Genomic DNA, 25,672 nt, shown 5'->3' with positions numbered 1-25,672 from the left:
TAGCAACTAAAGGAGCTAATTGGCCATGAATTTGACAAAATAAGGCAGTATTGAGGTTATATACATACCTTAAGACAGAGCAACATTAATCAAAAGGTCAAAGACAAAGCACAAGACTTGCAGTCATCCAAAGGTCATACCAACCTTCATTACCAAACAAGGTTTCAAAGCATTCAAGAACAACCTCAAAAAACACAAAAAATTTGGTGTGTGAGCAAATATCACAGCCACAATGTTGAAAGACACTCACAGGTATTAGAGGCATAGAAGACATTTTGTGGTAGTCGAGGATCGTTATTATCAGATCAAGGACAATAATGTCAAATGAAGACACAATCATCTTTGAAGAGAGACAATAACCATGGAGCATTCACAGAGTGAAAATTCATATATAGAATTGAATTTTTTAGCATTTATCGCTTAATAAGAATTGTTTCAGAACTTATCATAGCTATATGGAATCCTGGTATGATTTTGTAAATATGCAAACAAGAAGATTTAAAATGCAAAGGACTTGTTTCTCACTATTAATTTGGATGAAAAACCCTACCTCTCTTGAGTCGTTGGCTGGAACTCCTTGTGCTTGCTCTTAACTTCTATATGAAGCTATGGGATTTCTCTTTTCATGAATGGATCTTTAGATATCTTAGATTCCAATTCTTTGATGGGCATTCAATGGTGAAAGAGAGATGATCTTCAGCTACACGCAGGGAACTCCACCTTCCATGGCCATGAAATCTTAGCAATAATATAAAATCGAGGTAAACTTAAGAAAAACCTAAGGCATGGGAAATCTTCATGAACTTTGAGTTTTTTGCACTTTAATTTCCCCCTAATTTCCCTCCTTTCACAAAATGAACACATTTGTTGCCTTTTCAACATGGGAGGGGAAAATTTGGAAGATTTGGCTCAAAACCAAAATGAAAGATATTTTTTTGCATGCCATCCTTATGGTGATTGATATATACCTTGGTCCTCTTTATGACATTTAAAACCTCTCTTTGATTCTAAAATAAAAATTACTAGCACTTACACAGAAACGAGGTGCAATAGTTTCGTTGATAGTAAAATATATTGGAAGTTATAAAATCATAATATTTTGAATAATATATTGGAAGATATAAAATCATAATAGCAATATATACGAATTGATTTCAAAATAAAAAAAATGTAAATATGAATGAATGAAGTAAATATATTTCAAATATAAATTGTACAAAAATGTTTTATAATGTATGAAGTAAATATAATTTAGATGAGAAGTAGAATACAATTGACTCAGTTTATTTCTTTCCAATCTTGATTTCAAATCAATATTTTAAAGTTTCCCAATTTGTCATGTCTATAATTAAAATGTGAGACAGATTAGATAAACTAATTTTATAAGGTAATTTAATATAATGTACTTCAATTATAATTGAATTAATATTGCATTTATATTGGATAAAATTATTCAATTTAGATAAATTCATTAATGATTAATTTATACCTCTACAAATTTAATTATATTCAAATTTAGAAAAAAATAATTTAATCTATAATTTGATTACAACGCCCTTAATGAGCAATTATCACTAGTAGAATTTGGCAAATAAATGAATCCTCTTGACCCCGCTATCCCTTGACCCCGTCTTGAGGGCACTACCCCCAAACCCCTGTTGAATAATTTGGGGTGAAATTACACCGATAAAAGTAGGGAAAACTTAACCTCCGAATCCGATTAGGCTCCATATAACAACACTATATTTTTACAAAATTGTATATATGACATTCTAATTTACTAATAAACCGTAAAAACTTAAAAGTATTATAATTTATAATATTAATATATGACATTCTAATCAACTGAGTCACGTGAATGCACAGTTGCAGTGCCAGCAAGGTTGCGGCGCTCAGAATTTCCTTTGTCCCATGGCGATAGAAAAACATGGGTCGTGGGAGGATAAAATTGACGCCCAGCCCAACAGTGACAAACAGGGAGGTACAATGCAAACAGAAGGGGAGGTCATGCGAAGGTAACCAGGTGCAGCGCCTTCAGCGCAAATGAAGACAATCTAACGCATAGCGAAAAAAAAAAGGCTTACAACATGGGGATGAAGGCCGACACCCAGCCTAAATAGTTGAATACACAAGCAGAGGGGACACAGATGCAGCAGGTGCAACGTTTTTCATCTGCAACGCTCAAATATGATAAGACCGTGATAGCAAAATACTGGCAGCCAAAAACTTAAAAAGGAGAAACCCAAACTTGACCAATACGCCAAATACACTGCCAAAAGAGAGTCGCCTAGGTCTGGAAAGACTCAAAATCCAACAAAAATTCAAATGGTGGAATGATACTGGAGATCTTGACAAAATGAGACTCTCGAAGAAAACTCGAAATGCCCAGGAAGTACTCTAAAGGCATATATTCAAATCAGAAAAAATTTAAAATCATAGACGATATAAACTAACACACCTAGAAGAGATATTGCTACCACGAAGAAACACACAATCACCATTACAAATATAAAGGGGATAAGTATTGTCGTGAACGACATTTCTCAGATTAAATGCATACAGCCTCAACATTATTTAGTATGCATAGTAAAATAAACCCTATTCCCCCAATATTATCATTTGCAAACAATATATTATGTAATAAATTTTACATTATTACCCATACATTACAATCAATTACAAGCATGAAAAAAACAAAGAGAAGTCTCTACAAAAACTAGGGTTCTCAGACCTAACTTGGAACTTGCGTAAAGGAATTTGAAAACTGACTCAGAAATCCCACAACAACTCAATTCCACATCAAAGCTCCTCCAAAGCCCAAGGAAAAATTGCAAACCCCAAATTATTTTTTTCAAAAGAAGAAAAAGAGGAAGAAGAAGAAGAAAATCCTTCCCCGCAACAAAATAAAAAGTCTGACAAAAACATCCAAAACCCTAACCTCAAATTGGGCCAATGAGACTATTTCATTTTGAAATATATCTCATCCCCAACTTTATAATATATTTTATATATCTCTCTCTTCGTTGACTTTCAATTAGATTTTTAAAAATCAAGAGAGTAAATAATAATATCTGCACACAAACATAATATATAAACACCTTAATATAAGGAGTGGGGGAATAATTTATTATTTAATCCCCTAGTTTTTATTCCACAAATATTTTAAAGCAATTATAATAAAGAGATAGACTTAATTAAATAAATCAAAGACAGGATTATCGAATAAATTAAATAATCAATCTCACAAAACCAAATTAATTAGAGATTAAATTAAAACACTAAATAAATTAAATAAATAATAAACAATAAATAAACACAATCAATAAATTAAACTATAAACATTAAATATTAAATAAAACCTTAAACCACCTTAAATAATAAATATCATATAAATCCAAAGTGACATAAAATAATAAATATTAATCGCCAAATGACTAATTAAAAATCATTAAATCTTGATAAATTAAAATAAGCATTACAACTATAAAATCACCAATATTAAATAATCAATCCAACATTAATAATCACAATTGAATAATCATACTAACATTAATAGCCAAATAAATAAACAACCACATCATACCACATACTCGCAACCCATGGCAACCAAGCTGACATCATGGCGAATCACGCCAATACTGACAACATGCACAAAGTGACAATTTAGACCTAGAGTGTATAGGGAACCAACGTCATCTCTGAAACCACATTTTTACCATTGGGAAAAAAGACACGCTTGCACTTGTAAAGCCAGGGGAGCTCACACCCGGAGATCCAGGAGGAATAAGTGTCTTGGTACCTGCAAGTCTTGTAACCACAACAACGATAAATAGGCATATACATATAACAGACAAGTGGAAGAATATTGCAACGACACATCTCGCTCGCAATGAGTGATGTGACGTTGATTCTCCAGGAATACAGTCAGACAATGATCGAGCAATAATCATACATCTCATGAAATTATCTCATCATAATAAATCAAGGATTAGGGTTAGCACATCCAATGACATCAATGCATAATCAATATAATCCATCATCATAACAAGGCATATAAATCTATCGACACATGGACATATATGTAAGATCTAACGAATCATGGGGTTAGAAAAATAATATCATCGTCCATATAATCATCAAATAACATGAATCCACATAATGTCTAGCATCGTAATAAGCAACTGAAACATATAATGTCATAATAATCATCCATATAATCATCAAATAACATGAATCCACATATTGTCTAGCATCGTAATAATCAACTAAAATATATAAGAAGTCATAATCATCATCCATGGCATCAACAAGTCTAAGTATGTCCATCATGCATGAAATGAAAGTCTAGATATGTCTATCAAAATATAATGCAAGTCCAATCAAGGTTGGACACTACATCCTCCCCCCCTTTGCCCAGGCTTACTCCTGGAAGCCTGAGAACAAATAGGGGTATAACTCTCTCATCCGTGTTGCATCCTCCCAAGTAGCAAATGAATCATCATTTGGGTCCCACTGGACCCTTACCTTCTCTATTCCTCAACCGCTGAGGGACATCTCTCTGCACTGAAGAATGCACACTGACTCCAAATAAAGTTGCCCATCCTTGATCTGCAAAGCATTCCAACCAAGAACATATGATACATTAGGATGATACAATCTCAAAATGGAAACATGAAAGACATCATGGATGTGGGATAAGCTAGGCGGAAAGGAAAGGCGATAAGCCACAAGACCAATCCTCTCCAAAATCTCAAAAGGTTGTAGGAATTGAGGCAGCAACTTAGAGCCTTTTCCATAATGGATTGGACTCTTTCGTGGGCGAACTCACAAAAATACCCTATCAGCTACAGAAAACTGCATGTTCACTCGATGTGCATCTGCATATTTCTTCTATCTATCTTGTGCTCCTACCAAATGCTCTCTGATGCGCACAACCTGCTCCTCCATATCTTGTAGCATCTCTGAACCAATGAGGACTATGTGCTCTAATCTATCCCAACTCAAGGGAATGCGACATGGTCTACCATACAAAGTTTGATATAGTGACATACCAATGGAGCTGTGATACCCATTAGTATAGGCAAACTCAACCAAATTTAGGTAATCCTCCCATCTGGACTATTAATCCATGACATACATCCTCAAAATGTCCTCTAAAACCTAATTCACATGCTCTATCTGACCATCTGTCTCATGGTGATAAGATGAACTAAAGTTCAATTGTGCCCCTAAGTCATGCTGAAGTGTTGTCCAAAATGCAAAAGTGAACAGTGGATCTCTTTATGATATGATCTTATGTGGAATACAATGTAACTTGTCAATGTCTGACAAAAATTTGTGCTACTGATGTTGCTGTATAAGAGGATCTGAGTGGTGAAAAGTGTGCAACCTTAGTCCACTGGTCAACGGTGATAATAATAGCATCATGTCATCGAGAAGATGTAGGTAAACCAACTATAAAATCCATGGAAATGATATCCCATTTCCACTCTGGAACTGCATGTGACTGTAAATATCCTGCCGGATGTTGGTGCTCTGCCTTCACCCACTGACACTTAAGGAAACATGACACAAAATCTGCTATGTCTCTCCACATACCTGCCCAAAAGTAAAGTTGACTCAAATCCGCGAGCATCTTCTTGACACCAGAGTGTGCCGAGTAAGGTGCGCGATGAGCCTCTACTAGGATCAACTTTTGAAGTCCATCGGATGGTGGAACATAAATGCGTCCCATGTGTCTATGTAGACCATCTACATCCACTGGATATCCGACATATCTTCCCTCTAAAGCTCTACCTGATGCAATCTCTGAACTGACCTCCTGATACCAAGGATCCATTGGAAGTGCACTAAGAATACAGCTCCTCAAATCTACCTCAAGCGTCACTGCTGATATCTCATGTCTCCTGGGACTCAAGGCATCTGCAACCATATTCTCCTTCCCCTAGATAAATTTCACCTCAAAGTCATACTCACATAAAAAAATCCATCCAGTCCCTCTGCCTAGCATTCAGATTTGGCTGCGTAAATATGTACTACAAACTACGATGATCTGTATGCAGCACAAATCGATGCCCTAAGAGAAAGTGCCTCCAATGAACCAATGCATATACTACTACCGCTAATTCAAGATTGTAAGTAGGGTAGTTCAACTCATGATCCTTGATTTTTTCGTGACTTATATGCTATAACTCTATCATTTTGCATCAACACCGCTCCTAGACCCTCCAATGAAGCATTTGTACAAATCATAAAATCACCAAGAGGATCTAGAACTGCAAGAATCGGTGCACTAGTCAACCTCTCGTTAAGAATCCTGAAAGTTGTCTCATAACGTTCTGACCAAACAAATTTCTTCCCTTTCCTCTGGAGAGAAGTAATAGGGTGAGCAATCCTAGAAAAGTCTTGTACATATATGCGGTAATAACCAACTAGACCCATAAAATTACGCACCTCACCCACATTAGTGGGTTCTGGCCAATCCACTATCGCCTGAATCTTCGAGGGATCAACTGCGATACCCTCTCCTGAAATAGCATGACCCAAATACCTGAGCTCCGACTGAAAGAACCCAATCTTCGCTAGGTTGGCATATAGGTGATTCTCCCTCAAGCACTGTAAAACCTGTCTCAAATGATCCTCATGATCCTCAACATATCTCGAAAGCACCAAAATGTCATCCAGAAATACCAACACAAATTTGTCCAAATAAGTCCTGAATACACCATTCATCAAGCTCATGAAAACCGATGGTGCATTCGTAAGACCGAATGGCACAACTGTAAAATCATAGTAACCATATCTCGTACGGAAAGTTGTACGGGGTATATCTGCCTCATGAATCCTCAACTGATGATATCTGGACTTAAGGTCAATTTTAGAGAAGACCCTTGCATCCTTAATCTGGTCAAATAGGTCATCTATCTAAGGCAAGGGATATTGGTTCTTCACCATCACCTTATTCAACTGTCTGTAGTCAATGCACAATCGAAGGGTATCGTCCTTCTTCTTCAAAAATAACATCGATGCACCCCATGGGGATATACTAGGATGAATGAAACCCTTTTCCAACAACTCCTCAAGATGCACTATCAAATCACTCAACTCCTAAGTGGCCATCCTATAAGGAGCCTTAGAGATTGGCTCAGCTCCTGGCACAAGATCAACCCTGAAATCTATATCTCACTGAGGGGGCATACCTAGAACCTCACTGGGAAAAACATTCGCGAACTCCTGAAGGATAGGATGTTGCCGCAATAACTCCTCTGGACTAACTTCCTCATCCACATCCTTCAATCCAACTGCAAATAACTGGCAAACCTTACGTGCACATCTCTTCATCTACATGGCGGAAATCATGCGAAGAGAGATAGGCCTCTGGATACTCACAATCTCCACACTCTTCCCACCATCATCTACACACTAAACTGTCTTACCTTTGCAGTCTATCTGCGCTTGGTGAGACCCAAGCCAATCCATGCTAAGAACCACATCATAGGATCCCAATTACATAACACGAAGATCCATCGAAGTATGGAAATCTCCTAAAACTAATGGACAACTGAGCACAAGGGAATCCACTACCGCCTTGGACCCCATAGCTAGCTCTACCTGCCACATATCATCCTACTTTGTCATAGAAAACCCACATCTCTCAACTAAGAAAGGAGAAATAAATGAATCTGATGCTCCTGAATCAAATAATATAGAACAAGGAATACCACCTATCGCACCTAATGTCTCCACAATAGTGGCTTGATGCTCCGCCTGATGGTTATCAACCACCACAAATACTCGATGAGACTTGCCTGCATCTCCAATAGTGGACTTTGTTGTAGTTGTCCTCTGCTGCCCTAATGCCTGAGATGTACGTTGAGGACAATTAACCGCTATGTGTCCATGCTGCCCACATGTGAAACAACCTCTCCTATCAAATACTCTACTCCTAGGTGCAGTACTCGACTATTGTACACTGACTCTACTAGAGGCTGGTTGTGAACTTTATGCTAGCTGTGTAGAAGTATGTCTCCTATCACATTATCGACTACAACCTCTATCTACCTGATATCTAGCTCCTCGCACAAAGTTATGTATTTGAGAGTGTCTCCTCTTAAACCACCGGCTACTACAGAAATAAGAGGGATGGCTCCTAGACATAACTGTGGGCTACTGCTGAGAGCCTCTCACAACTGTACCTACAACTGGTGCACTAACTGTCCATCCTCTTATGGCACCTCATGTAGAACCTCTTGTAGCTAAGTTTATATTCTCCTCAATTATTCTTGCCTTCTCTACCGCTGCCTCCAAGGTCTTAGGTTCATGCATCTGAACCTCCCTACTGATACAATCACTAAGTCCTCTCACAAAATGTCGAATAAGCATAGGCTCATCATCCACAATACCTACATACTATTGGAGCTCAAAAAACTTATGCTCATACTCATCCACTGACATCCTATGTTGTCTAAGATCATTGAACAAATCAACCTTACACTGCCTCCAGTGCTCTGAGAGAAATATAGCATGAAACTGCTCCAAGAACAACTCCCAAGATACTGTTGCTATGTCCAAATGCAACTTCTGCTCCTCAATATGCCACCATGTCGATGAAAAACTATGAAGATGCATAATCACACACCTCGCCTTAGTGTTACTACTATACAGGTGCATAGTAAAATACCTTCTCAAGTCCAAAAGCCACGTCTCTACCTCCAAGCCAAATCCTAATCCATCAAAAGTAGGAGGGTGAGCCCTCATCAAGTCTCTCATGTGACCAGTTGCAACTGCTCACTAATCAACCTCAACTATCATCCTAGGAGAATGTGAACACTCTCTCTCCTAAAGGTTTGAATGATGAGACTCCTCCTGTTGGTTCTCCTCATGTCTCGGTCCTAACCGCTCAAGAAGATTCTAAAGTGTTGTAACCAATTGTGGAATCGCATCACTACCTCCTGAATGACTATGTTGCTTCTCCTCATGGTGTGACTCCTCGGAAGCATCCTCAGAAACCTCAAGACAAGGGTTCCTACGAGTACCCATGCGACCAGCAAAATGACGATTCCTACCCCTAACAAGCATCTTGTCTAACCAAGGCGCAAAAGAAAACTAGAAACTAACCATCTAAGGAAATAAAGAAAATAAAATAAATAAGTAGAGATAAAACCACTGGGCTACCCCATGCTAAAAGATAACATGCACAATAGGCTCAAATGAAACTAGAGTACCCAGTGTATGAACACGGGCTCTGATACCAGATGTAACACCTACTAAAAATACCCTAGAGAATCTACACTAATCTAACCTCTAATGGAGCAATTTTTTTTCTTCTTTCTAAACACTAATGTTATCCCACTACATGAATAAGCATTCATTAGTTTAATTACAACATGATCTTAACATCATAACACATCATCTATCTACTAAGTCCATTACGCAAGTAGAATCAAAATAACATAATCACATCCATCTCTCTAGGGTACATTATCGTCGTTGCTTAATTTCAGCAATAACCTCTATTACTAAACATCTTTACTACACTACTGATACCACACATATACACATGCATTCTACTAAATTATCAATTCCTATAGTGCAACTACATGATTAATAATGCATTGTACATCTATCATCAATTCCCTAATCAAGGGTATGCAACCATAATGCTTCTCTTTTCTAACTATGCATGTAGGCATAACACCTTACTCTATTTCTATGATGCATCCTTGACTACATGGTTTCAATATGCAAGATAAACCCCCTTAAATCTAATATTCATTTTAATCACCAAATCCAAATATTCTTAGCCCCTTATCCATTCATTTTCCATATGAGCATAATAAAACTACCATGATTAATCACTACTAAGTACATAACATGGAACGTATTATTTCCTACCATATGCATGATTCATATGAGATCCTAAGTTTAACATGACTATTTCCTTCCATGCTACCTATATGCACAATACAAAGTCTAAGTACCATCCCTAAACCTTTATCTTCTATGAAATAAACACTTGCTACAGGACAAAACAACTATGGAAATAACATTGTCTCTTTATCTATGAGTCTCCGTGGCCTTCTCATGCTTATCCTAAAACATCCTCCCTAGGACTAAGTCATGAGGCACATATCATTTTATTACCTTATTAATTGTCTAGCTACCCATCCCTTGTTCATTATTTAGTTATCACTTGTTAAAATGCAAGGTAAACTCCCATGTGCCCAGGCGGTCTAGACTTCATGCATCCTTACAAGGAACCTCATGAAAGCCCATCTCTCACGACCTAGGTCATCACAAGGAAGTCCACTCCCTCTACAAGGACCCATACAAAAGTGAATCACATGAGGCTCTAGAAAACCAAGTAGGAAAATCTGAAAGAACATCAAAACATGCACCCCCATTTCTCATTCAGCCATACATACATGAAGGCTACAACCTCAAAAGACAAAACAAGAGCCTCTTGTAAAATTAAAGTATGAAACATAGCTCCCAACAAGGTTGTCATAACTACTGCAAGAGGAAATAAAACCTCAGCAAGGTCTCCACACTTGCTGGCACTAACAACAACAACTTAATATATTCATCTCTCATGAAAAATCAACATCATGAGGAGTGTACAAAAGAGCCACATATCATGCTTACTAAGTAATAATGCAATGAAGCTAATAAATAACATCAAATCTGAATAGGAAGCAATCTGAAAACATTGTAGATCCAAAAATACAGCCTCTGGTACGAAGTATATCAGAAACCAAAATCACAAAATGACCATCGAAAACATAAAATAATATGACAGAACATCACAGTGTTACATTACGCTGGCCCGTGTTGTAACTCACGGGCATCACACTTATATACAACTGATATCATTATAAACATTTGAAACATTACATTACTCAACTAGCATTCACCTATACTTACAGGATATGGTATCATCATAGACTCACACATTCAGCATCACAACATCACAAAAACTTGACTGAAATTCACATTCAAATACAGACAACACTTATGACTGATTGGGTTACACATACAACAGGTTGAATCACAGATAAATGCACATTGTGAATGCGAAGTCCCATACACTGGCCAAACACAGTCATTACACAGACCCGACAGGGAGTCGATCTGAGTTATGCATGTGCATAAATACTTGGCTGATAAGGTTTTAGTGCACCAACCACCATTCTATCACACAACAAAAGAAGACTCGAACAACAATGAAAGGGGGTCGTGCGTGCATCAACTCAGTCACGTCAATGCACAGTTGCAGTGCCAACAAGGTTGTGGTGCTCATAATTACCTATATCGCATGGCGACAAAAAAACATAGGGTGTGGGAGGATAAAATTGATGCCCAACTCAGCAACCTAATAGTGACAAACAGGGGGTGCGATGCAAACAAAAGGGGAGGTCGTGCGAAGGTAACCAGGTGCAACGCCTTCAACACAATGCAGACAAGCTTCCGCATAGCGACAAAAAAAGGCTTACGACATGGGGATGAAGGACGACACCCAACCTAAACATCTGAATATGCAAGCAGAGGGGACACAGATGCAACAAGTGCAACGTTTTTCATTTGCAGCGCTCAAATATGACAAGACCATGATTGAAAAATACTGGTGGCCGAAAACTAAAAAAAGAGAAATTTAGACTTGACCATTATGCCAAATACACTACCAACGGAGAGTCGCCCAGGTCTGGAAAGACTCAAAATCCAACAAAAATTCAAATGGTGGAATGATACTGGAGATCTCAACAAAATTTGACTCTTAGAATACAACTCAAAATGCTTAGGAAGTACTCAAAAGACATATTCAAATCATAAGAAATTTAAAATCATAGACGACATAAACTAACACACCCAGAAGAGATATTGCTACCACAAAGAAACACACAATCACCATTGCAAATATAAAGGGGATAAGTATTGTCGTGAATGACATTTCTTAGATTAAATGCATACAACCTCAACATTATTTAGTATGCACAGTAAAATAAACCCTATTCCCCCAATATTATCATTTTCAAACAATATACTATGTAATAAAATTTGCATTATTACCCATACATTACAATCAATTACAAGCACAGAGAAAACATAGAGAGAAGTCTCTACAAAAACTAGGATTATTAAACCCAAACTGGAACCTTCATAAAGGAATTTGAAAATTAACGAAGAGCTCCAGAAATCCCACAACTCAACTCCACACCAAAGCTCCTCCAAAGCCTAAGGAAAAATTACAGACCCCGAATTATTTTTTTTCAGAAGAAGGAAAAGATAGGAAGAAGAAAAAGAAGAAAAATCTTCCCGACAACAAAATAAAGAGTTCGACAAAAACATCCAAAACCCTAACCTCAAATTGGACCAATGAGATTATTTAATTTTGAAATACATCTCATCCCCAAATTTATAATATATTTTATATATCTCTCTCTCTGTTGACTTTCAATTAGATTTTTAAAAATCAAGAGAGGAAATAATAATATCTACACACAAATATAATATATTAACACCTTAATATAAGGAGTGGGGGAATAATTTATTATTTAATCCCCTAGTTTTTATTCCACAAATATTTTAAAGCAGTTATAATAAAGAGATAGACTTAATTAGATAAATCAAAGACAAGATTATAGAATAAATTAAATAATCAATCTCACAAAACCAAATTAATTAGAGATTAAATTAAAACACTAAATAAATCAAATAAATAATAAACAATAAATAAACACAATCAATAGTCTTCGGACATGTAGTGTCGTGGTTAAAACACTTCGTTGGTGAAGCGGTCACCATGGTTCAAATCCCTAATGGGCCTTTGTGCTCGCAAGGCCTTGTGCCTTCGCTGGGCTGTTGTGCTCACGGATTTGAACAAGTGAAGTGTGGGGATGAGGTCCCCTGTTTGTGGCCTCACTGGTTCATAGCTCCAGGTCAAAAGCGTTTACCCCTTATTTAAAAAAATAAAATAAACACAATCAATAAATTAAACTATAAACATCAAATATTAAATAAAACCTTAAACCACCTTAAATAATAAATATTAATCGCCAAATGACTAATTAAAAATCATTAAATCTTGATAAATTAAAATAAGCATTACAACTATAAAATCACTAATTAATATTAAATAATCAATCCAACATTAATAATCAAATAATCACAATTGAATAATCATACTAACATTAATAGCCAAATAAATAAACAACCACATCATACCACATACTCGCAACCCAAGGCGACCAAGCTGACATGGGGAATCACGCCAATACTGACAAAATGCACAAAGCGATAACTTAGACCTAGAGTGTGTATAGGGAACCGACATCATCTCTGAAACCACATTTTTACCATTGGGAAAAAAGACACGCTCGCACCTGTAAAGCCAGGGGAGCTCACACCTGGAGATCCAAGAGGAATAAGTGTCTTGGTACCTCCAAGTACTGCAACAACAACAACGATACATAGGCATATACATATAACAGACAAGTGGAAGAATATCACAATGACACATCTCGCTCGCAATGAGTGATGTGACGAGAGATGTGACGTTGATTCTCCATGAATAGAGTCAGACAATGATCGAGCAATAATCATACATCTCATGAAATCATCTCATCATAATAAATCAAGGATTAGGGTTTGCACATCCAATCACATCAATGCATTATCAATATAATCCATCATCATAACAAGACATATAAATCTATCGACACATAAACATATATGTAAGATCTAACGAATCATGGTGTTAGCAAAATAATATCATCATCCATATAATCATCAAATAACATGAATCCACATAATGTCTAGCATCGTAATAAGCAACTGAAACATATAAGAAGTCATAATCATCATCCATGGCATCAACAAGTCTAAGTATGTCCATCATGCATGAAATGAAAGTCTAGATATGTCTATCAAAATAAAATGCAAGTCCGATCAAGGGTGGACACTACAATCAGTATGACCATTAATTTCAACAATAATTGGACTCCAATGAATATTGTTTGCCGAAAAATGACTAACTCCATTGGCAACATCTTGAACTTGTAAGTCCATTAACAAATTCCATTTTTATTGTCTGACCATCCTAATAACATACGACACAGGACAATCTTCTCATGAATGCCAAAGGTTATTGCTTCCCATAGTGGAAAAAAATATAACAAAAAAATAATTATTTAAAAACTAAGTTGATTCACTGACTATAACAATTCATTATTAACACATTCAAATAGTTGTTCAAAGGTATTTCATAATATATTATTTTGATCGTAAACATACTCATATCCTCCATCGCTGAAGTGATTCACTCGTGTAGTTAACCTTACATAACAATATCAATGTTTATATGTGTTATGAGGATGTTGCATGAGTATGTCGTTCCATTGGTTTCATTAAAATAACATCAGATAAAAGAGAAATTGTTGCATTTTGTACAAAAAATGCTGAATCAGTGTTTCAGAGAAATAAAGCAAGCATGGAAACGAACAACACCCTACCAATTGTGGGTGCAAGGCGTGCAGGTTGAAGAGCACATACTGTTCTACACAGTGCACAATGACATTTGCAGTTTGGGGATATTGGCCACCCCACATCGACGTATTCTAAAGAATACATTGTCTCTTGGGGTTGACAACCTTGAATTTGGAAAGGACTAAATACCTTAAATACACATATCCAATGAATGAAACATCCTATCCCTATGGCCAATTTCTCCACATGAAAGATGTTGGGAAATGGTGTGAAATGTTTCCAGTAATGTGAAACAAGTACCATTGTTGCAAGCAACCTCAGATATGAAAGAAATCATTGACATCTCTTCAAAAAAAATTAAATTAACAATTAACAGAAATAAACAAAGCATAAAAATAAATGACATCCTGCAAGTTGTGGGTAGAATATGGCCAACAACATAAACTAAATGATGCATTCTTCTAATGGGGCTGTCATATAGCGGTTTCCCAACAACTACTAACTTCATGTTTACACATTCCATCAATCCAACATTGTAATCATATAGCTTATTGCATAGAGGTAATTTTTGTAAGGGGTGTACAAACCTCGTTTACTTGAGGAGAGAATTTCACAAATCAAGTGAATGGTTTCAAGAAATGTGCACCGTAGGCCATCAAGTACACCTCATATCATCCATGAACTTAGTCATATTGTAAAAAACAACGTGATATACAACCTACAAGCCTCTATCATGAATTAGTTTAAGAACCTCCAATATGAATCAACATACTATGTAGATTAATAACAAAATGGAAGAGCATATAACAGGAGAATGTCATTGTGTTTTGCATTTAAAATGTTACATGGAAAGGATGAAAGGCATGTACACCAAAACCCATGTAGTAACCTCCAAAACCCACATATGTTTATTGTTGCCACCAACCTCAAACATACAACTCATTGTTTACATCTGTAGACATAAAGATCAATCAGTAATAGAAAGAAGTTGGGAAGTCTTAAAAATATGATGCATCCTACGAACGGTGACTAGAAGTTATGCATGTAGTGAAGAGCATTAAGCGATCAATCGTCACCTCTCTCATTGGTTATGTATTTTATTTTGAGTAGTGAACGAAAAGAGGTGATGATGATATACAAAGAATAGAAGAATCATTTTCAAAACAATAATGAAGTACCACACTATACAACTAAAGATTCCAGTACCACCAAAAACATATGGTAGTTTAGATAGGAGGTCTAGAAATGAGAATTCAAAGCCTCTCAAGAAATGCAACTACAAAACACACATTTTTATTAACTACCAAATATTATTTTTGTGTTTGGCCTAACTTTAATCAAGAATAGCTTAAGCCCATCTCTCCTGTTGAGAACTGAAACTGTGCTTGCAAATCATACAAACTAAAAACTTCATTTCCGGGGGTTGGACAACACAATTGGTTATCCTACTTGCAACATTCAAATCATATTCAACTTAAAAAGGAACCCAACTATTTAAAAGCAATGCCCACACTATATGGGGAGAAGACTGGGGTTTTCAAACAAGTGGAAAGAAATTTGGAACTTTTTAAATCTGCTCAATTTGTATGTTTGCTTTGCATTTCATTTCAAATTTCATTGCATTTCTTGTAAAAAACACAAAGGTTCTCCACACTTAAATTAAATCACTTTACTATACTGATATTAATTCAATTAAATAACTACACAATTTAAAAATAAAGAGAATTTATCTAAATTCAACTATTATAAGAGCCAACATACACAATGCAAATTCAAAACAAAACAATAAAACTACAAATTTTCACACTTACATTAATCATTTCGAGAATGCGAGGGTTTTCAACACTTATGGAATCTGTAATGTTACTACGATTTTTAATAAACTTGGGGAGACGAGGGGGGTTGAAAAAGAGTGGACAAAACACGATGGTTTGAAACTAACATGTTGGTTTTCAACATAAGTCCCGATAGAACATGGTAAATTACAAGAACGTTTTGCAAATTCTAAAATCCGGTTAGGGTCTATAAATTATTGTTGAAGTACATGTTAGGGTATTTTATTCCCTTATCAGCTCCACAAATATTATGGCTCTTAATTATAAGGGAAACAATTAGTGCAATCCATCTATCCATTCATTCATCACCCACATACATTCATTCATTCATCATTTTCCTTGCACTAGACAAAGTACCTTAGAATTTTTCGCATGTATCTGTTTGCCATTCTATCAAGGTACCCAACAAAGTGTACAAAATCCTGATGAGAAGTGCCCACATGAGGTGTCTCTCAACTTTTCAATATTTTTGTTGTGATTGTGCATCTTTTATCCAAGTGGGTTGGTTCTCTTTCATTAAAAGATACTTGCATGTCTTCCCTTTCTTGGGCAAACATATGGGTAATCTACAATAACATAAAAGACCAATGTTAATGATCATCTTCCCTTCACATTGCTGACTGACACACTTTATTGTGTTTCCACTTTCCCCTCAATATATGGAGGAGCACAATGTACTTGTTGTTACAACTTGCAAATCTTAAGAGTGACTCGTAAGTAGCAACGGGTAATTATCCTTAAACACGCCAAAATATCACACAAACCTAACTTCAAATTATCTACATGAGACAAGCTAAAATATTACACTCCAAATAGAAATGACAAATTATCACTCCTCTATAATGGGAGTTGTACTCTCAACTTCAAGCTAGCCTTCCATTAAGACCCAATGAATGATTATGGAAGTTTTTTTTTTTTTTTTTTTCAATATTAGGTTTATGTTAAATTTTTTAAAATATTATATTTAATGAGATTTGTTTATTTTAATTATTATAAAAAACATTTTGTAGGGAAACAAAAATGCAATCTAAAGTAACATAAAAAATATCATCATTTATTAGAAAGATAAACTCAAGACAATATTTTTATTTATGAATACTATAACATCTAGTTTTATTTCTTGCCCATGAATACCCATATACCCCTTTCATAAATATAAGGAAGGTGATGAGCTTACCAAATCCCAAACAACATACCCACATTATCACTTTTAAGTTCAAATATAATGCTAAATATTGGCAATATATAGCTATAATGACATGTTCTCTAGTTCTAAAGATTGAGAGAAACATTGAAATTGCTTAGAGTCTTTTAATTGTTCAGAATCTATTACTCTATTCATTGCATATTTTTCATAGATAGATTTATCCCATGAAAATTGTGTCATTTGTATATTTAATTGGCTTAAAATTTATTCCTCGATAATCTTATGTGAAACTCGACTATCCATTTTTTTGATGAAAACCTTCGCAATCAAATTCCTTTGTTCACTCAAACTCAACAAACCTCCTTACTTAGCATTTTCATAACCAAGTGTTGTATGCACCAAAAAGGGCAAACAACACCAATGACCTGGACATTTACAACTACTTTTGGTAATGCAAAAGCAAGCCACTAGGAGCACTTGTTATTTTATAATGAAGACCCAATTTCAACACCCAAAGGGTATGTAGGAGAAATCCCAGAATTAAAAATCTCACAAGACCTTATATGACCAAGAAAGTTCACCTAGTGTTTAAATTAAGTGTACATTTTTGGATGATGTTTAATTGTTTGTTAAATGTTATGATTTGAGATGTTTGAAAAGTTTAGTATGATATTTTCAATGTACATTGTTGCATGGTACACTTGTCTTTTGATGGTGTTCTTGAAGTGTTTATAATGCTTAAGCAACATTTTCCACACTTACTAAAGGTTATCCTAATATGCTTGTATATGTTGAAATTTTGCATATGAGAAAAACATGCACACTAATTTCAAGGCTTGAATTTTAATGAGATTATGAAGATTCAATGTTGGAGAGTGCAACAATGTTAAGAAATACATTTCAAGTGCATAGCGGTTTCCACAATGATAAGACAATACATAAGAAAAACTTAGAAGGTTGCAAACATGTGTCTAAGGTTGTCACAATGTCGTAGAGTAAAAAAGTTGAATTTTAGAAACTATAAGTGAAATGTTTGATGATGTATAGGTGTAATACAACCATCCAATGTGACTAAATTTTTATCACACAATGCCTTTGAGGTATTTGAAGGTGAATAATAATGAGGTATTGTATGGAAATATTGGTTCATGTTGAAGTGATTTCTAATAAAGGAGTTCAAATCATGTATTCTAGCCAAGAGGGAATGATCAAGCACCATTCAAATTGATTTTTATTTTAGTAATGGAAGAGTTGTTTCTATTAGATTATTATTTGCATAAAATATAATATAATTTACAATAATACAAATAATATTTACTAACAATAAGAATAACTAATACTAATTACTAACTTATCTACATAATTGAAAATATACGAAGATAAAATATAACAAAATCCTAACCATTAACTAAGTGTTTAAAAAGAACAAGATCAAGTTAAAGTAGAACCAAAGATGCCAACACTATCGAGATGTTGTCCATGGAAGAAGAAATCACCTCTATATTCTTATTATGAACAATAAATCATGGTGAAATTCCCAAAATAATGAGAGTAAGGATGAAGGCACTCAAATGGAGTAAAATAAGTTAAAATACTGATAAATGCCACGATACACAATGTAAATTCAAAACACAATAAACAAAACTATGGTTTTCCACACACAATAATCTTTGAGGATTTTCTAGTAAATTAGGGGAGCATAGTCTGAATGCACGTTTTTGGCCGAAATTAGATATGCATACTCTGTTTCACTGAAAAAATGCAACTCTAGAGGACGAAAACGTAAAAAAATTCCATGAATAACTGAAATTGCAACATTAAAAAGATGGGTTCCTTACTCACTGATTTTTCTTTGTCGAATTCTTCACTAACCGTCGCTGAATCCAACCTCCTTTTGCATGGTGACAAAAACCCTCATTTCCTCGAATTTCGAACGCACAAAACCCTTGGTCGAAGTTAGATAGCCATACTTTGTTTCACCCAAAAAATTCCCTTTCAGAGACCTAAAACATAAAAAAACTCCACGAATAACTTAATTTGCAACATTAAAAAGATGGGTTCCTTACTGGTTTTTCTCTGTCGAATTCTTCCTTGACCCTTGTCGAATCCAACCTCCTTTCGCATGGTGACAAAAACCCTCATTTTCCCACTCCTATTTCTTGCTGCGTGATAAAAATCCCTACTCTTTCGTGTGCTGATCGAACCCGGTCTTTCGCTAAAACATGAGGCATCCAAAAACAAACCCCGTGTCTTAATAAACGTGCTGTGTTTTCAACACAGCCGTTCGCCAAAAAAAAATCTCCCGTCGACCGTCCCTATTACAGTAGCTAAGCAGTTACCGTAGCCAAGTTGGCCATTTTGCCGCCAAAATTCCCACGCACAGTCCTTCCTTTCTGACCGTCGGAAATGACTGACGTCGAAAGGTCTTGCTCGTCCCTACCGTTCTTGTTGTCCTCCACACTGGAAAATGCAACGCTCCATGCGGGGCCCATACAACTCCACATATGTGGCGGATGGCCATACTCCAGTACGACGTGCTATTTTATGTGGAGAATAGCCTCTTCCGCCTAGAAATGGTCACAATAATGGTCACAATAATGAGCACAAAAATTTGAGCAACAATTGTATCAACTATCACAATAATACACTAAAAGTGACTTAAATAATTGCATGGTTGCATGGATGGGCAATAATGCACCTAAAGTGATTTTAATAGTGAATGAGACATATTAGAAGAAAAAAATCTTACAACTAGACAAGAAACTTTCTATTTGATTATCCGTATCAAATGTACAATTAGTTCACATTATTTTTACAAATTGTCAAAAAGATAGATCACAACACATCGCAACAAATATTATCATATCTAATATGTGTACTCATTTAATTGAAATAGATAAAGATAATTATCGTCACATGCGCAGCTGTATAAATTTGAAACCACAACTCCAAAGAGAAGACTCTAGAATTACTTGTGGCATTAGTTTTTTCACCATCCTTAATTTGAAAAATTTGATGTGGGGAAATCTAATGTTGATTGACATTGATATGATAGGTCATTGGAAAAATGTAAAACATCTATATAAGTATTTTTATTGGATGCGTAAATATTATCAAATTAAGATTATTGAGATCTAATAAGAAATAAAATTATTTAAATACTATATATTATCAGATTTTTAAATTATTCAAATACTATATATATAAAGATGAATTGTTCAAATGAAATTTACAATTGTTAAAGGAGCTATTAAAATTAGAGTCAAAGTAAAATTAATGATATCTTATTAAATACAAAATATGAATATGAACTTTTTTGGAAATCGAATTAAAATTAATTCATGATTATAATGTTAAGTTGTTCAAATAAAATTTTAATTAAGCGAAATTAGTTCATGATTATAAAGTTAAATCCTTCAAATAAAATTTTAATTTATTAAGAGAATTATGAAAATTGAAGGTAAGTAAAATTATATAATTGTTATTTTATTTAAACTTTATTACTTAGTAAAATTGTAAAGGAATTATGAAAATTGGAGTTAAGTAAAATTATATAATTGTTATTTTATTTAAACTTCATTACTTAGTAAAATTATAAAATTGTTGTTTTATTTAAGCTTCATTGTTTACTAAAATTATTTAATTCTTCTTTTATTTAAAGAGTACGAGACATAACATTTTGGTTTTTGGCTTTTTATGCTTGGATTGAAATTTCAAATAGATTTTTTTTTTTTTTTGGATAAAAGTGGATAGAACCACTAAACTATATTAAATTTTAAAAGTTTTTTATAGTGTCTGGTTAAAAAAGCACTGAAGGGAAAGAATCAGTAAGAAAACCCTTCAGTATTGCTTAAGTAACACAAGCCTATTCTACCCAATACCCTTCAAATAGAATTATTCACAACATGCAACTTATTTCTTACTATTGCATTATGGTAGCACAAACGTCTATATGTTAATACAATTGGAATAGTAGCACAAATGTCCATAGGTTAATATAATTGGAATAGTAATATGAAGATGTATAAAAAAATTTGAAAAAAAAACATTTCCACATCATTATTATTAGCCAATAGAACTAAAGAAAAATGAAATTTGATAAAAATGCATAAATTTAAAAGAATAAGAACTTAAAAAAAAATGAAGAGAATTTATTGTGTATGAGGTGAAGTTGATTGGTTCTAAATGAGCCCACTAGGGATCAAGTGTTGTTGAGTGCAAGGCTTTGACATCATAGGGGATGAGGCCGCGATCGTGTAGAGGCGAATTTGGCAGAATGGATACCCCTCAGTCCTTGGCTCTTAGCCGAAGAGGTTCAGCCTATTGACTCGTGCCCCGTATCGGGTGACAAACATTACTTCTTTAAGACTCTTGCTGGGCTGGCAGCTCGCAGACTTCATACTCTGTCTGGCTGTCGTGCTCGCAGATCTGAATCCCCATAAAATAAAATATTGATAAAAGTAATGAAAGTAAGTGAGAATTCATAATAATTGAGTGACGAGAGAGAGCATTTAATAAGCCGGCGAGTCAATATTTAAAAGGAAAATCAAATCAAAAGCATTTTGCTTTCAATGAGGCTGTAAGGATTTTGTAATGGAGGGCGGGAAAGCATTGTTTAAAATGCAGAAAATAGGGACGATTCTCCTGGTGTATGCGCTAGCAATCGCCCAAGCCCAAGACTTTCTTCTCTACGGGTGAGTGCAAATCCATAATTATAAATACATTTGCATCCCCTGTTTCTCTGCCTGTTAAATTCTCATATTTGGATTTGTAATTGTGAGGGCAGGTTTGTCGACATTGCTACAGAATCCATTTCTTCCTCTCAAATTCAGCTCTCTGTACAAATTGGGAGCTATGTGAGTTGCAGGCTTTTTCTGTTTGCTTTGCTTTGTTTCACCTTTGCTCTTGTATTTGGATAGAATAGCTAATTCTCTTTATGCTTGGACACAGAATTGGCAGCAACCGCTTAAATGGAGGTTTTATGCGTTTAAAACCCCAAACGATGTAAGGAGTGAAGGTGTTGGGCTGCTCTCCCTGAACGTTTACACCCGTCACGGATATCTGGAGAGCTTATGGACAGAATTCTTTGTTATTCCCTACTCCGGAGGAGCTCTGCGCCTCGACATTCGCCATCCCTGTGTGCACTCAAACCCTATTTAGCCTTCTGTTATCAATTATTTTCAGCTTTTACCACTCATGATTTGATAGTAAGAGCTCCTGAAAAAACTTGTATGCTTTGTTTATATTCGCAATTGGAAACATTTGCTTTCATCCTCATTATAGATCAGTGATCTGAATGGTTGACGTAAACAAAACGTCCTTTATTTCTAGAAGCTCTTCATATCAATCGGATCTATTAGGAAAACTTAGTGTACACAACCCATAAAGTCTCTAATTAAAGGTTTCTGGAGACGTGTATGGTAGGAGTCAAATGAAGACATCCCACCTTATGCCATACACAGTGCTCTCCGAAACTTTAAATTAAAATGTTTGTATCCAATCTTTACTTTTATCTGGCGATTTATACTCTGATTTATTGCAATCCTACAAGACAATTAGCTTATTTGAAAGTGAATTGTGAAGGGAAAACCTTGCATTGTGGGGGATTTGAAGGCAAGGCGGTTGATTCTGAGGCTAAGCTTGAAGCTGAGGAGGAATCCTATGCTGTTGTGCCATTTGTCGTGGGGGATATGATTAGGTATTCCCGTTCCCACTCCTACTCAGTAGTTTATAGCTTTTGCTGCCCCCAGTACAAGTGCCAAGGAAAAGGAGAAGACGGTTATGACATAATAATTCCCAGATCAATGGCGATGCTGCCAGAAGGTACAACAATCCTACAAGGCGACAGACATGTGTGCTTGCGTTCGCTGGTTATAGGGTATCTAGCTGCACAGTTGGTCATAAGATGGTTGCAGTCTCGCATTCACAAAAGAAAAAGCCAATTGATGACGATGATGGAGTGGAGTAGAGGAGGAGATAGGAAGGAAGGGAGAAAGCGGTGGGAAATGAGCACATATTACACAGTCAATGATGAAAATGAGAATGAGGTCAAGATGAATAACAGTAATAAAAGGTTGTTGGTTTCAGGGCAAGGGATATATGAGGAAGCCTGGGCTTGGGCAGATGCAGAGCATCGCCTCACCAAACTTAATGCAAACTGCTGTTTTTATTTTAATTGTACCACAACCACTAGCCTCAACAACATGAACACAAAAAAAGGAGGAACATCAACAGCAGCAGCAGTACCGGAGGGAGAGGGCCCATGGAATAGGGACGCTTTTGGCCGTCTTATCAGGTTGGCCCCTTTAGTCCAATAGTTTTTACATGACAAATTACAAATTTGCTTTGAAGTTCTGTGACATTGATTGACATAGATTTAGAATCTAGATCATAATTTTTTTTTGTGATTTGTCAAGTTTAGTTTTACCTTGGCATTTGACTTTTACTACTGATACATAGTATCTTTCAAGGTTACTCGCTTTTGATCTTCGAGTTGGAGTATCATTAACCAAATGTCTATTCTGTACAGGAATTGACCAGGAGATTATGCCCATGTTATAGACTGTCTCCTCGTGCTGTTGTAAATAAGAACTTGATTTCCACATGACAATGTAATTATATCAATATGCATGTTCGTCCACATACAGATGCATTCCTGGGGTTCTAACTCTTGCCAGTAGGATACTGTTGTAAGAACTTTGCCAAATTCTTTTATTAGTCCCTATTAACTTCACCAATGATATTCTTGGATATTTTCCTTTAAAGTGTGATTCTCTAATGCTTAGAATTTGCTTAAATATAAACTTTAGAAAATCATCACAATAAGATGGTTTTTGTTAGTTTTTATTTTTATTAAAGAAATCAAATCTTAGCGCATTTGCGGCAAATCGCCTTCAACATATCTTAGAATGGAAGCAATGAGTAACTTGATCCCTTGGTGTTTTGTACAATCGTTGACACTCTGTCTCGAGTTTCTTGAATGCTCATGATAAATTGTAAGATTTTTTTTATGGTTGTACAAGGTTCTGCTACTCTATTTTATGTAGTTTTTGTTATTGTCTAGCTGTAATATTGAGTATTTTATACAATCAGATGAATATTTTCTAGGGTTTCTACTGTGATGAAAGTTTAAAGGATCTATACGTTTATGTTTTTTGTGGACCTCTGCAGAGACTTTACCCTTCTCTTGTGGGTTACCACTGGTTTTATGTTTTCAGAGAAAGAATACCATATATTTGAATATTTAGCGCGTAGGTTTATTCTTGGGTTTTATCATGTGCTCAGAAGGTTAAACGGTGCAATAGACCTGAATCAAACTTCATGCATTCGCTAATGAAAAATGCCTATCTAATGCTTTGAGTGGATTAGCCTCTGCCTTTAGTTCAAATTTGAAGTATAGTCAATTATTTGGGTTTCCCGTGCTACTGAAGCATCCCTGATTTACTTGACTTTCCCAAATGAATGTGCATTCTAGCATTGCAAATTTGTTTTAAAGGCTCTCTTTTCGAGGTCTACAATAATGATTTTGTACGTTCGAACTCTCTAATTGGTTCTAAGGGAGCTTTATTGGGGTTGCGACTAAAGTGGGTGTAGATGAAATTAGTTCTATCACTGTTTACGTCCAGGTAAAAACAAGTTGTCTTGTTCAACTATTTGAAATAATGCCTTACAATAGTAATATGAAAACCATTGCAAATACATGCATTGCATTGTTTGTAATCACTAGCTCTATATTTGCACATTTTGTAACTGCCATGTTATTATATATTAGGAAAAAATATGATGTTTATAAATTATGTTGGAGCTAAATGTTTGATTGAAATTGCTTTAGAAATGCATATTAGTGTATTTGAGGAAGATATTTTTAGGATTAGGAGTTTTAGACACAATTTTTTGTATTTGTTGTAAATAGTCTTCTAATATTATATCAATTAAAGAGCGAGTTATGTAATAAAAGTTGGGTGGACAAAAGTCACACACTTGAGCCATTTTTGATGCAGGAGCATCCTCGGTCCTTGACAATCTTGCATCAACCAAAAAAAAAATTTCTTTTCAGTTTATTTTTTTCTGTTTTGCAGTTTTAGCATTTCTTTTCGCATTTTCTTGCATTTGCTCACCGGATCTTATGGAGTTGGATTTTGCTTGTAAACATAGTTATCTTTCTTATTCCTGAACCGTGAAATGTTTCGATATTTTTTTGGCAAATTAT

At 35.3% G+C, this 25,672-nt stretch overlaps 2 protein-coding genes across 2 annotated transcripts; one reads left to right on the top strand and one right to left on the bottom strand.

Annotated features, from left to right (window-relative positions):
* Positions 1-6,153: 6,153 nt before the first annotated feature.
* On the bottom strand, positions 6,154-6,741 carry LOC131062591 (uncharacterized mitochondrial protein AtMg00860-like). Its single transcript, XM_057996279.1, has one exon. It carries the CDS (start codon positions 6,739-6,741, stop codon positions 6,154-6,156), a length of 588 nt encoding a protein of 195 aa, XP_057852262.1.
* A 15,231-nt stretch (positions 6,742-21,972) lies between these two features.
* Positions 21,973-24,350, top strand: LOC131062612 (uncharacterized). The gene is made up of 5 exons (XM_057996315.2): positions 21,973-22,157; positions 22,250-22,319; positions 22,414-22,600; positions 23,047-23,758; positions 23,993-24,350. The coding sequence occupies exons 1-5, from the start codon at positions 22,057-22,059 to the stop codon at positions 23,997-23,999; spliced, it is 1,077 nt and encodes a 358-aa protein (XP_057852298.1). The 5' UTR covers positions 21,973-22,056; the 3' UTR covers positions 24,000-24,350.
* Positions 24,351-25,672: the final 1,322 nt, after the last annotated feature.

Source organism: Cryptomeria japonica, chromosome 6 (genome assembly GCF_030272615.1).
Source record: "Cryptomeria japonica chromosome 6, Sugi_1.0, whole genome shotgun sequence".
Lineage (NCBI taxonomy): Eukaryota > Viridiplantae > Streptophyta > Pinopsida > Cupressales > Cupressaceae > Cryptomeria > Cryptomeria japonica.
The sequence above is the reverse complement of the archived record's forward strand: the minus strand, read 5'-3'. Positions and strand labels throughout refer to the sequence as shown.

Coding starts and splice junctions, on each gene's coding strand:
- LOC131062591 (XM_057996279.1), bottom strand. CDS start 6,741: ATGAGCTTGATGAATGGTGTATTCAGGACTTATTTGGACAAATTTGTG.
- LOC131062612 (XM_057996315.2), top strand. CDS start 22,057: ATGGAGGGCGGGAAAGCATTGTTTAAAATGCAGAAAATAGGGACGATT. Junction 22,158..22,249: donor CAAGACTTTCTTCTCTACGG/GTGAGTGCAAAT, acceptor TTGTGAGGGCAG/GTTTGTCGACATTGCTACAG. Junction 22,320..22,413: donor CTGTACAAATTGGGAGCTAT/GTGAGTTGCAGG, acceptor GCTTGGACACAG/AATTGGCAGCAACCGCTTAA.